Here is a 14,144-nt window from a genome sequence, read left to right as displayed (position 1 = left end):
TGAAAAACACTCAAACCGAATTAGTGTGAGCTAATTCAGGCAACCAGCTAAGAGGCGAATGCAACTCATTAATTTGGCCTGCAGTTCTTTGCTGGATAACAGATAGATAATAAATGGTAAAAGCTACTATTATTTTTATTTTCTTTACACACTCTCTCATCTCTTAGGATAGTTCTTTTGTGGTTGGACTTTGATTTGATAGGCTATATGAGTAAAGTGAAGCTTCCTAACTCTATGTAAAATATATGTAATTGTGAAATTTCCTTCTGATCTGTAAATTCCAAGAAGGCAGGTGAGGTTTTTGTCATTTGATCCTAAGAATGTAGAGAGCACCTAGCACTTAATTGGAAGTGGATAAATTATTCTTGACTGGTTGAATGAATGAATGATAGATATCAGAGTGAATTAGGATTAGGATGATTTGTATTACTGAGCAAAATCCATGGTATAAAAATATTAGGAAGTCCCTGATCAAGATGTTGGCTTTTATGTGCTGATTGACTGGGACAAATTCTATGGATAATTAAGGACCCATGAAAAAAAGACAGGATCACCTGATGGGGTCCTGGTGGATAAATGCCAATGTTCACGTCTTCCCTTCTTCTGATAAAACCCCAAAACCCATAAATTATGAAAGTGTAATTATGGGAGGGACATAGGCCAGAGAGGGGATTACAAATGGCATAATACATTGGGAAGGGCTTGGTCTATGTAACCTTTGTGAGCTTTGTGAGTTTTATACATCTCGTGAAATCCCATGATGCCTATAGTCATAATAATGAGGTTAACAAAGCCCCCTAAAATGTACCAACAAACAGAATGATCTCTTTGTTCAAGAATCACTATTATCACAGCAGCCAGAAAGGCTACAGTCACTGTCAGAGAGGCGACAATGTCAATAGAACACCTACTGTGTGACATGGGAACTATGGAAGCTACATCTACGCTTGCCTTGCCTCTCACTTCCTGTTGGATCTTGGGTTAGTCACACTCTGTCTGGGTCTGAGTTCTGTCTCTAAAAAAATGAGGGAGTTGGATAGATAATCTGTAACATCCCTTCTGGCTCTATGTGTCACCAAAGAAGATTCTTTCTGACAAGAAGAGAGACTAAGCTATTCACCACCACCCCTTTCTACAACTTAAGTCCTTATTGATGAGGTGTGCCCCCTCCCCCTCAAAATGATGAGGTATTCCCTTCCCCTTCCCTAAAAAAAAAAAAAAAAAAAAAATGCAGTGCAGATTTCTGAGACCAAAAAAGAGAAAAGGAAACAGTTACTAAATCATCCTAACTTACTAGTACCAGAGAGTAATTATGGGGGTAGCCCAGAAAACTAACAAGAGAGATCACCTAGCTATAGACATCCACCTACTTCTGGTTTTTGTTCTTTTTTTTGGAGTCGGAGTCTCACTCCGTAGCCAGGCTAGAGTGCAGTGGCACACTCATGGCTACCACAGCCTCAACCTGCTGGGCTCAAGTGATCCTTTTGTTTCAGCCTTCCAAGTAGCTGGAACTACATGTGTGCGCCACTATGCCCAGCTAATTTTTTAATTTATTGTAGAGACGAAGTCTTGTCATGTTGCCCAAGCTGGTCTCGAACCCATGGGCTCTGGCAATCCTATTGCCTCCTCTTCCCAAAGTGCTGGGATTACAGGCTTTAGCCACTATGCCCCACTTGTCTTTTGTTCTTAAAGGAGAGTGGAGCTCTGTGTAAGAAAAACACAAGGGAGGTCAAGAGGTAAAATGGGAAAATCCTGGTTTCTTAGTCAAAACACTGAGTTTAAATCCTGGATGTCCTGTTTTGTATTCTTGAGCAAGTCACTCAACCTCTATGAGCCTCAGTTTCTCCTCTGGAAATTAGAAAAAATAATATCAACCTCAGAGAATTGCCATGAGCAATAAAGAAGATAACATGCTAAAGTACAGACAGTATTGATCAGATGATAATGAAAACAGGAGTGGGACAGGCGATATATTAAAGATGGGTCAGAGGGCATACTGCAGGCCTGTGACAAGAAGAAAATTAATCACAAATTTTCCCTTTAATTATTTCAGTGGCAAAATACGTTGCAAGCTGGGGCAGGGGTTGAGGTACAGGCAGGGAGAATATTGAGGAATTACATTTTTCCTACAGAACTGATAGTCTGGTTGGGAGATGAGGCTCACAGAATTGAAGCACTGAGAACACCAAATATCTAGAGTATTGGTGTTGATGCCTTTATGAACAAGGGAAGCCAGAATAGAAGCTCCTCCTCTTTTAGTCTTCAGAGTCTAGGTTTCAAGCTTTTTGTTTGTTTTTGTTTTTTAATAGAGACAAGGTCTCAGGCTTGTTGCCCAGGCTGGTCTTGAACTCCTGGGCTCAAGCAATTCTCCTGCCTTGCCCTCCCAAAGTGCTGGGATTATAGGCACGAGCCACCGCATGTGGTCTAAAAAGCAAGTTTCAATGCAAGATTTGGTTCTTGGGCTAGATCTTGGAGAATGGGTAGGATTAGGATATGGCTATTTGGAAAAATGAAAAAACCCGTGGCAATTGAATAGAGTCAGATTGCAGGCCTAGATATTCAGGCTGTCAGGTTAGCCTTGGTTTGGATGGGAGCCATTGAAGGGAGTATCCCAATGAAGATAATATTTATGAATGCTTAGCCTAGTAGCTGTGAATGGTAAAAGTACAGAAGGAAGAGGGTGGAATTGGGGAGGACAAGGAGGTGGTGGGGGCAGGATAAGTGGTGATCTTCCTTGAATCAGGCCTTAAGTGTCTCCTCTGAGCCAGTCACCAAGTCTTGTTAATCATCCTTGAAATATCTTGTACTTCTCCCTTCTATGCACTTCATCATCCAAGGAGTACATTTTCCAGTCGAATTTGTCTGGAAGACAGGTGCCATTGACATAGGCAGGTTGGGCGCAATGCCTCAGCCTGTAATCCCAGCACTTTGGGAGACCGAGGTGAGAGGATTGCCTGAGCACGGGGGTTCAAGACCAGCCTGGGCAACTTAGTGAGACCTCGTCTCTACAATAAACCAAAAAATAAGCCAGGCATGGTAGCGCGTGCCTGTAGTTCCAGCTACTTGGAAGGCTGAAGTGTAAGGATCGCCTGAGCCCTGCAGGTGGAGGCTGCCGTGACCGTGAGTGTGCCACTGCACTCTAGCCTGGGTGACAGAGTGAGACTCCAATTCAAAAAACAAAAACAAAAACATAGGCGAGGTAGTTAAAGTGGAGAACTAGGCTGGTTGAAGGAAGAGAGATAGTAAATTTGGTTTTTGACACGTTGGATTTGTGGTAATTGCTGAATGTTCAGGTAGACAAGTAAAGTAGAACTCACTTTTTCAACATGACTAGAAGGGACTTTCTACAAAAAACAACGTGAAACTGGTGAGTCTAACCAAGACCAGATATGTGGTTTAAAAAAAAAAAATTATACATACTCTGTCACTCTTTTCTTTTTTCTTTTGAAGTGTAATTACTATGTGGGAACTGAGCATATTTGAACAGTTTGTATTTTCTTCAGCTAGTATTGTGGGGAACAATAAATAGAATTGTGATGGAAATGTTATTTAAGTTTGTTAAACTAAAAAATAAATGAGTAGGAAATGGAAAATGTGGGTAAATATTTTAGCTTTGGGGGGATGTGAAAAACTCATATCTATTATGTAATTGGATTCTATGAAAAGATTTATGACCAACATAAATGATGCTGGGAAAGTTCTGAGACAGTATTTTAACTAATTGGAAAGAAAACAGATCCTCAGCAGGGGGAGTCTTCCCATCTGCCCATATAAATTAGAGAAAAACTCCACCAGAACACTGAGCTTGCCATGTTCAGTCTTGAGGCCTCATCTTGCCTAAATGTCTTCACAAAAGAAGGGTCCTGAAGATGCATGTCCTGTTTCTCAGTTATTGGAGTATCCCTCACCCCTCTCCTTTTGGTCTCTCTCCCCTTTTCTCTCCTCCTTCTTGTGCCTTTTTGATAGCAACTATAAAGCAGTGGTTATGAAATGGTTATACAACTTTTATTTGAAGCAGAGATGATTATGTGGTTTGGGAGGGAAGAGGAAAAGGACTAAATAAAAGGAAGTGACTTTAAGCTGTTAAGAAAGAGAAGACCCTGTTAATAGCAACATCTTGATTTTGTTAACAGACAAGCTGAAACCATCCAAAGCCGGCAGGGAACAAGGTGATAATAAGAGAAAATGTGTTTCACAGACAAAGGAGCAGACAGCAGGGGAGAGCAGTTCAGGGAGAGGCGAACATTAGAAGGAGTGTGCAGAGGACACACTAATCCCTCTGAAGCATACTGGGGAAAGCACAGGCCGTTTGAACTCCCTGGCAACTTCGGCCTGGTCTCCAAGTGGATTGAGAGGAATGAGAACAAAAGAAAAGTTCACTCCGAGTTCCTCTTGTCAGAGCAGGGGAAATTGCTTTGAGATCAGCACTAAAAGATGATAATGGTAGAAAGTGGAACCGAGTAACAGAAAGAAAAATCCCCAAAACCAAAAAGCGTGTCAGGTCACTGGGAGATTGCCTAGATAAAGTGAGATAAAACCACCACTGACAAGACATTAGCATAGGTCCTACCATGTACCGCTGTGCAAAGTCGATTCTAACCAAACTCACCTGGGTTAAATCTGAAGATAACGTCTCAACTACTCTAAGAATATTCGTTCACTTGACAAATAGTAATTGAGATTTCACTGTGTTGGTCAATTGTTATTAATGCTGGAAGGTGTGATAGGAGTCCTTATGTCCTGTATCAGCTGACTCTGTGAGGCCACAGATCATAGGAACATGAGTTATGGGAAATTGACATTGACCCTGCAAGGGCACAGGTCCAGCAGAAAATAAAGGAAGATGTAGGAGAGCCAAAGTGGTGACTAGAAAGAAATGTGTGCATGTTTAAATTCCTTGTTACAGGCTGAATGTTTGTGTCCCCCCTAAATGCTTTTGTTGAAATCCTGACCCCAGTGTATTCAGAGGTGGAGCCTTTGAAAGACTATTGAGGTCAGGGGGTGGAGTCCTCTTGAATGGGATTAGTGTTCTTGTGAAGAGACCCCAGAGAGCTCTCTAGCCCTCTTTCTACCATGTGAAGATACAAAAGGGCAGCAGTCTGCAACTGGAAAGAGGGCCCCCACTTGGCTAGGCCATGCTGGCACCCTGATCTCAGACTTCCACCTCCCAGAACCGTGAAAAATACATTTCTTTTTGTTTATACGCCACCCAGTTTATGGTATTTTTGTTATAGCAGCCTAAACTTACTAAGACACCCCTTAAGAGGAAAGATACAACCAACTTATCCAGGCCTAAAATTTCTCATCCATACAAAATAAAAGTTGAACAAGATGATTCATACCTTCCCTTTTGGTAGACTTGAATGGTTCTGGGAGTTATCTGGAGTTCACACAATGGAGACGGGACAACATGAATTCTCCTAATGTGGGAATCGGTAAATAGCTGCAGGTACTAGAAACTACAGGTACATTTTCTATATGTTTTGATCAGTTGTTGAGAAATTTTTAAATGCTAAAGATGCTAAAACTTTTCTCCAAGATTCTAAGCCAAAGGTTGTAAACTAGGCACCTCTAAGTTTTGTTTGGTAAGCAGAATATTTCTTAAAAATTGACCCCAGCAGGTCGAGGCTGCAGTGGCTGGGAGCATGCCACTGCCCTCCAGCCTGGGTGTCAGAGTGAGACTTCAACTCAAAAATAAATAAATAAATAAATAACTAATCTGAAAACCTAGAGTGTTGACTTCTCTTGAAAGACTGAACTATCTGGCGGCATTAGGCCCTCCAGCAGCCATCAGCTAGAGGTGGGTAACATATGTCCTATGTAGATGGAGCACGTGTTATCTAGTTTGGTCATCTCTACCACTCAGGGTGACCATTTAACTTGTCCAGCACTTTTAAGAACAAAAGGGGAGGGTGCTATTAGTAAGTACACCTGGACCACAGGCATAAACCGGAATTTTCATGAGCAATGAGAAAGTATGTTTACATGAATTCACATGGCTTACACTGGGCTTGCTTTCTTCTTCTTGGCCCAGTTATTTGGTTTTCGTGCTTGCAAATCAGGAACTCTTATGAGGATAAAGAGTGTAAAATAAGGAAGAGACATGAAGGTTGAAAACAAAGCAAAGAAATTTAAAAGGATATTAAAATGAATGCCGACTATACCAGACCCCTAGGTAAAGGCAGAGCCTTGCTGGTGGCTGGCTCAGCATGGAGGTTTGACCTTCCAGACTCCCTGCCCTCCACAGCATTGTCTGTTTTAATAAGCTGTAATCCCGTAGTTACAAGCATGACTAATCAAACCGCAGAGAGCAGTTTGGTCCTAATCAGGAAAGCACAGAATAACATTTAGCTCCGTGATTTCTCAGGGAGTTCCAAGCTGCCTCTACAGAAAAAACATCCTGGATAAGATAGTTGTTTCACTCTAGCTTTGACCCTTTGATAATCTTTGTTTGAAATTTGTATTAAAATATTTTAATTATACAAGCATTGGGTTCAAAAAAATGTTTTAGAAGAGTAGTTTCTCTTTACTTTATTCCAAGGAATAACACAATATACCTATCCCAAGATACGTAGAAACCATACTCTTTTTTTTTTCTTTGAGTTGGAGTCTTACTCTTGTTGCCCAGGCTGGAGTGCAATGGTATACTCACGGCCACAGCAGCCTCGATATGCTGGGCTCAGGGGGTCCTTCTGCTTCAGCCTTCCAAATACCTGGATCTACAGGTGTGCGCCACCACGCCCAGTTAATTTTTTAATTTATTGTAGAGATGAGGTCTTGCCAATTTGCCCAGGTTGGTCTCAAACCCCTGGTCTCAGGCAATCTTCTTGCCTCAGCTCCCAAAATGCAGGGATTACAGGCTTGAGCCACTGTACCCTGCCTGGAAACCATAGACTCTTAAGGATTACTAGAGTTCACTTGAACTAATCACACTGCCAGACCCTTTTAACACTACTCAGGGTGTGGTTACAGTTGCAAACTGGGAGGCAAGGAGATTTCGGGACATGGAGTAGCAAGCCATGTTGAGCACCTACATGAGCCAGTGCCAGCTATTCCCCATTGGAAGAGTTGGTACCAGGGCTGAGTTACAGTAAAATCCTAGAGTACCCAATACCCCAAGGCCAGGAGGCCCCTCTACTTGGTCCTGATTCTCTTGGCTTCTTCGACCCAGGAATAAGTCAAAATATCTAATAATCTACAATCTACTTAAGTGTAATAGTTAGCTGTTAAGTTTTAGTCAGATGGAACTAGAATCTAAAGCCGAGCAGTGATAAGCCCTTAGGCAAACTACTCAATCTTCCTGAAATTTTTGTAGGCTCTCAGGTAGGCTACTCAACCTTCCTGGAACTCAGTTCTTAACATAGAAATGATAATACCAACACCTCACAGCCATGCTCTAAGGGATCATGAGATATGTGTAGAAAGCATTTACTAAGGTGCTTTTACTAACATTTTTAATACTAGTGTATTAAAAATGTTCCATAGATTGTCGTTGTTTTTATGTGCTAGCATGGCCTTAAGGCCTCTAATTATATAATTTAAAGAGATGAGGCAAGGGACTCACTATAATGTGTATCACTGTATTATCTCCTGTTCAATTCCACATGTAGCACAAATGCTCTTCAATGAGAAATCTCTAGAACATTTCCAGTACCATGGAAATGTAATATTTTGTTTAACAGTCTCACTACCATTTACAGAAAGGCAAACACAGTAAATTTGTTTAATTAAAAATGTTTTATTGACTACTGTCTTTCATATATTTACCACATTAAAAAAAAGATCATTTTTTCAAATTGCTCATAAGAAAAAGACCCAGGAAAATGAGCAATATTGAACACAATTTTCAGTGTTTTGGACATAAAATAAAACTCATAAATTTTATATGGGTTCAGGGATACTTACCATTACAGTACTCTCCCAACAATGGGTTGGGCACTGAACAGAAATATAAACATATGAACAGTCCAATTCAATGCATTTCAAAATAATCAGATCTTTGAGAACAGAAATTGTCTTCCATACATGCCCCTTGCCATTTGTGGAGTAGTTATCAGAATGTCCACGAATTTTTGAAATTCAAAATTTCTTTACCAAAAAGAAAGCCATATAGATGGGCTCCCAATGCATAAAACTTGCAGTAGTCACATAATAATTGAAACAATGTTCAGAAATGCCCATTAAATTTTAAACGCATAGCAAAATATAGCATAAAAGTGTAAAATAAATGTATTTCTTACCCCTACAAAAATAGGGCATCTTTTTGGTTTGGTTGTTGTTATTTTTACAAAAACTTAGTGCACACATGTACATGTATGTGTATTCCTTATAGAAAATTTGACAAATATAGAGATGACTTAGAAAGAACCAACCTCCCCCTGCAGCCTTAGGACCTACTGATGTCAATTCAACAACCACTTTAAAGCCCACAAGCCAAACTTCTTTGTAGGCTCTCAAATATCTCTATTGTTGCCTGTCCCTTGGCACAGTGCATTTTTCATCAAGCCAATAGAGATTACTAGACAAGGACATCAACTAAGGCTGTGACTCTAATCTAAACTTTTTGTTCTTCAAATTTTAGAGCTAGAAAATCTTAGAAGTTCATTCAATCCCAGCCACTGTGCCTGTCTCCATTTATTCAGGAAACAGGCATGGAAAGGTTATATGATTTGCCCACCGTCACAGCCGAGGAAGACAGAAACTGATTCTCTAATTGCCAGGTCATGGCTCCGTCCAAGTGAGCACACTGAGAATGGATCTGCACAAGTAGCGGGGCTTCAGTTATTATGTGGTTAGACTATTAACGAGCCTGGAAGGCAGACCACAAGGGATCTGTACAACTAGAAGACAGCAGCCAGGCAAACTTTTGGTTCCTAACAGGCAACTGCACTGGCTCTAGAAAGACAAGTCACAAGCAGACCATGTGGCCAAATGAAACAGTGTGACCTGAGTCAACTGATCATAGGAGCAATATTTGAGCCCACATTCCAGGGAGATGTGGGCCCAGTTAAGTCACAAGAGCCATTTCTGATTCACTGCACTGCTAGGGCAGTGTGGAAGGCAAAAGTATCTGAAAGAGCCTCCTTCTAATAGCATGAGGATTAAATAAGGAAAACCTTCAAATCAGCCAGATTCTTTCCAGTTAACAGGCATGTGTCCACAGAGGTTGTGCCACTCACAGTCATCTCTCAAGCTCAATTCAACTCCGTGGTCCCTCAGAATCTTATAACCTTTACTTTGAGGCTGTCCCTTCACATCTAAAGTTTTTGATTTTGACTAAATGAATCTCTATCATCTAAAAGACTTAGCCTAGAAATTTTAAAGGTCACAGTTCAATTCTCTTTGCTCAATCCAGGTCACTTAAGTCTTTAGAAGAAATCTCTTTACCCTCACGTGGACAGTCTGGTATAGCCATTCCTTATCTTAGCAGACCTTATGTCCAAATATGAATGATTAAAGACAGAGCATTTCTTCTTCACTTCTTCTCATGTTATAACAGTGGTACCGGTTCAATGTGAAGAGTCAGACTTGTATTTACAAGGTCTCAAGATGCTTGCCTGTGGATAAGCTCTTTCAACTGTGCCAGTCTGTCACTTTTTAGTGCTTCCCGGATGGAGTGGAAAAACCCAAAGTAGTGTTCAAAGTTGTGCATCATAAGCAGGACACCAGCCAGCAATTCATTGGTCACCAGCAGATGGTGGACATATGCACGAGTGTGATTCTTACAGCAGTAACAAGAACATCCTCTCACTAGTGGGTTAAAGTCCTCCTGGTACCTAAGAAAGAAAGTCACAATGACATTCCAGAAAGTGAGAAACACAACAAAATCTACAACCTAGCCTATCTATACAGCTGGCGAAGTTACCAAGGATTAATAACATCACTGGCAGATGTTGCTTAAGACAGTAATATAGTTAAAAGTTGACAAAGAACACAATGAGTCAGGGAGACTCAGAAATTTTCCTCTGACTGATGCAACCTCTGAGTCAAGGGATTACAAAGGAGCATCAATGAATGGCCACTCATTCGTGTTGAGTAGGACTAGTCACATTGTAAAGGCATAAAATGTTAAAAAACACTGTTCTAGCGAGTGATACTTCTTTTACACTCACTACCAAAATTAGTATCAAAAGACATGGTATGACTTTCTTCCTGCATAGCTTTTTACAAGCACTGTCACATACACTGTCTCACTTAATCTCTCCATCCACTCTTGGAGATAACTATTTTGATTATCACTTCACAGATGAAGACTGAGGGAGTTAAGAAGGGTCTGGAGCTACCCTACATGGGTTTGATTCCTGTCTCCACAACTCACTTGGGCAAGTCACTTAACTTCCCTCTGTGCCTCTGTTTCTCCCTACCTCAGAGAGTTGTTGCTAGAATTAAGTGAGTTAATATAGTCAAAGAGCTTGGACACTGCTGGGCACAGACTAAGCACTATATAGGTATTACCTATTATCAGCTATTAAACGGGAGCTAAGTGACTTGACCAAGGTCATACAGTTAAGAGCAGTGTTAGGATTTATCTCCAAATCCCCAAAACTTCATGTCTAGTGTTAAAAAAGAATATTACAATTTCCAAATAAATCTATAATGTATAGGGGATTTTAATATTAACCATTTATTTATATCACCCTAACATTTTAAAGACAGAAATAAATTTCCTTGGCTATTTTTCTACAAGTTAAATGTGGTAGATATCACTGTTTCAGACCCACAATCAAGAAGTCCCAACAGAATATAGGTAAGAACTAGGCTTTTTACATTTTTTCATAAATTCTCAGTTCTGAACTATTACTAGCTAGACATAGGTCAGAATCTCTAAAATGTCCTTTCACATAAGCAAAAACACCCCATTTTTCCAAAATGACAAATGACATGATACAGATTGAGTATCTCTAATCTGAAAATCTAAAAATGTTCCAAAACAGAAATTTTTTGAGCACCAACATGATGCTCAATGGAAATGTTCACTGGAGCAATTTGGGTTTTGGGTTAGGAATGCTTAGTCAGTAAGTATAATGCAAATTCCAAAATCCAAAAAAATCTAAAATCTGAAACACTTTTAGGCCAAGCATTTGGATAAGGGATACTCAAACTGTATCTTAGTTCATTCTTTATAAAAGCAAATATTCTATAACCTACATCTAAACAAGATGACTTAAGCATCTTACAATCTGAAGTACCTTACAATGTAAAAACTTTGTTGTGTTTTATCTTGAAATCCTTATTATTTATCTCGAAAGCATGGGTCCCCAGCCCCTGGGCTATGAACTGGTACCAGTACATGGACTGTTAGGAACTGAGCTGCACAGCAGGAGGTGAGTGGCAGGTGAGCAGAGCTCCACCTTCTGTCAGATCAGTGTGGCATTAGATTCTCACAGGAGTGCACACCCTATCGTGAACTGCAGATGTGAGGGATCTAGGTTGTGTGCTCCTCATGAGAATCTAATGCCTGATGATTCCCCCTGGTCTCCCCCCAACCCTACCTGCTGTCTATGGAAAAATTTTCTTTTACAAATCTGGTCCCTGATGCCAAAAAGGTTGGGGACTATTGCTTTAAAGGAATAAATTTTGTCTAATCTTTCTGACAGTTTTTCTAAAACAACAGTTATCTAGCCTTAGTTTTCTGAAAAGATAAAGTACACAAATTCATCTACAGAAAAAAAAGTTTTTCTAGAATTTAATTTGAGAAAGTTTAAGTAATCTCCAACTATAAATATTTTATGAAGTCATAAATTGGAAATAGTTACATAACCTTTTAAAACAAACTAAAATTTATCTCAGATCCCAAGCAGTAGAACCCTATCCCTGATGAGAGACATACAATTCAGACTATGGATGGCAAAGACACTCATCAAAAGCCACAAAAAGATGGACACACAAATCACCCAGGCCTCGAAAACACGGCAGGAAGTGAAAGCTGAGCTGACTCTTAAAAGAAGGACCAATCTAAAATCCTTTAAATGAAGAATTCTTTCCTGGAATTCAAAGCACAATAGTAAGCCTCAATAGCAGAATCAACCAGACAGAGGAAAGAATCTCAGAACTTGATGACAAAGTATTGAGCTAACCCAGTAGATTAAAAAAAGGAGAAAAGGCTTAGGAAGAATGATCAAAACCTACAAGAGGTCTGGGATTATATAAACAGACCAAATTTACAGTTGATTAGTATCCCTGAGAGAGAAGAGGAAACTTAGAATACCCTGGAACAAGCCTTCCAAGATGTTATCCAAGAAAACTTCCCCTATCTTGCTAGAGATGGCCATGCAGACTCAAGAAATTCAGAGAACTCCTGCGAGATACTACATGAGAAGACCACTCCCAAGGTACATAATAATCCATCTTCCCAAGATGAGTAAGAAAGAAAAAATCATAAAGGCAGCTAGAGAGAAGGGATAGATCATCTACAAAGGAAGACCCATCAAAATTACATCCAACTTCTCAGCAGAAAACCTACAAGCTAGAAAGGACTAGAGTCCCATTTTTAACATTCCTAAAGAAAAGAAAAATCAAGCCAAGAATTTCCTATCCTGCCAAGCTAAGCTTCATTAAGGAAGAAAAATTAAAATCCTTCCCAGACATCCAATCCCTAAGAGAATATGCCAGACTTCGGGACAGATTAACAACCCTTCAGGAAATGCTTAAGAAAGTTCTAAGCAGCCGGGCTCGGTGCCTGTAATCCTCGGTGCCTGTAATCCCGCACCTTTGGGAGGCTGAGGTGAGTGGATTGCCTGAGCCCAGGGGTTCGAGACCCGCCTGGGCAGTGAGACCTCATTTCTACAACAAATCAAAAAATCAGCCAGGTGTGGTAGTGCATGCCTGTAATTCCGGCTACTTGGAAGGCTGAGGCGAAAGGATCGCTGGAGCCCAGGAGGTCGAGGCTGGGGTGGCCGGGAGCGGCCACTGCACTCCAGTCTGGGCGACAAAGTGAGACTCCAACTCAAAAAAAAAAAGAAAGCTCTAAGCACAGAAACAAAAGACATTTCCACCCATTGCAAAAGTACAGGCAAGCACAGAGTTTATAGACCATACAAATCAACCAGAAAACCTAAAAAGCAAAGCAACTTCTTAATAGCAATATAACAGAAACACCCCCCCACATACATATCAATAATTAACTTAAGCATGAACAGATTGAAAAGGAATGGAGTGGCAAATTGGAGAAAGAGGAATGATCCATCCTTTTGTACCCTTCAGGAAATCCATCTTACTGCAAATGACATTCACAGGCTTAAGATAACGGGCTGGAGAAAGATCTTCCAGGCAAAAGAAAAACAAAAATGAACCAGAGTAGTTAATCTTGTATCAGATAAAACAAACTTTAAACCAATAAAAGTCAAAAAGTACGAAGAACACTACATAATAATAAAGGCTCAATCTATCAGCAAGAAACAGCCATTTTGAATATACACAACACCCAACATAGGAGCACCCAGATTTATAAAACAATTGCTAATTAAACTAAGAGAGGATATAGACAGTCATACAATTATGGTTGGAGACTACTACTCTGCTAGCAGCTGTAGACAGATCATTAAGGCAAAAAAACTAACAACGGAAATCTGGAACCTTAACTTGAGACTCAATCAATTGAACCTAATAGACATCTACAGAACACTTCACTTAACAACCACAGAATATACATTTTTCTCATCAGCACATGGAACATACTACAAGATCGACCGCATACTTGGACGTAAATCAAGCGTGAACAAATTGCTAAGGGTTGAAATCATACCAAGTGTCTTCTCAGACCACAGTGAAATAAAAAGAAATATCACCAACAGAAACCCCCCAAAACACACAAATACATGGAAATTAAACAACATGTTTCTGAATGACTTTTAGGTTAACACAGAAATCAAGGCAGAAATAAAGATTCTAGAAACAAATGAAAACAAAGACACAATACACCAGAACCTCTGGGATACCCTGAAAGTGGTACCAAGAAGGAACTTTATAACATTGCATGCACATATCAAGAAAATAGAGGGATCAGCCAGGCTCAGTGGCTCAGCCTGTAATCCCGCGCCTTTGGGAGGCTGAGGTGAGTGGATTGCCAGAGCCCGTGGGTTCAAGACCCGCCTGGGCAGCGAAACCTCATCTCTACAATAAATCAAAAAATCAGCCGGGCGTGG

General features: G+C 40.3%; 1 protein-coding gene across 1 annotated transcript in view; it reads right to left on the bottom strand.

Moving 5' to 3' along the window:
* Positions 1 to 9,118: 9,118 nt before the first annotated feature.
* Positions 9,119 to 14,144, bottom strand: part of QTRT2 (queuine tRNA-ribosyltransferase accessory subunit 2) — an 84,039-nt gene continuing 79,013 nt past the window's right edge. Inside the window, exon 10 of the mRNA XM_008065858.2 lies at positions 9,119 to 9,776. Coding sequence (XP_008064049.1) covers positions 9,545 to 9,776 — 232 coding nt within the window. The 3' untranslated portion in view covers positions 9,119 to 9,544. The remainder of the gene's footprint in view (positions 9,777 to 14,144) is intronic.

Source organism: Carlito syrichta, unplaced genomic scaffold (genome assembly GCF_000164805.1).
Source record: "Carlito syrichta isolate Samal-C Ts95f unplaced genomic scaffold, Tarsius_syrichta-2.0.1 Scaffold308815, whole genome shotgun sequence".
Lineage (NCBI taxonomy): Eukaryota > Metazoa > Chordata > Mammalia > Primates > Tarsiidae > Carlito > Carlito syrichta.
The sequence above is the reverse complement of the archived record's forward strand: the minus strand, read 5'-3'. Positions and strand labels throughout refer to the sequence as shown.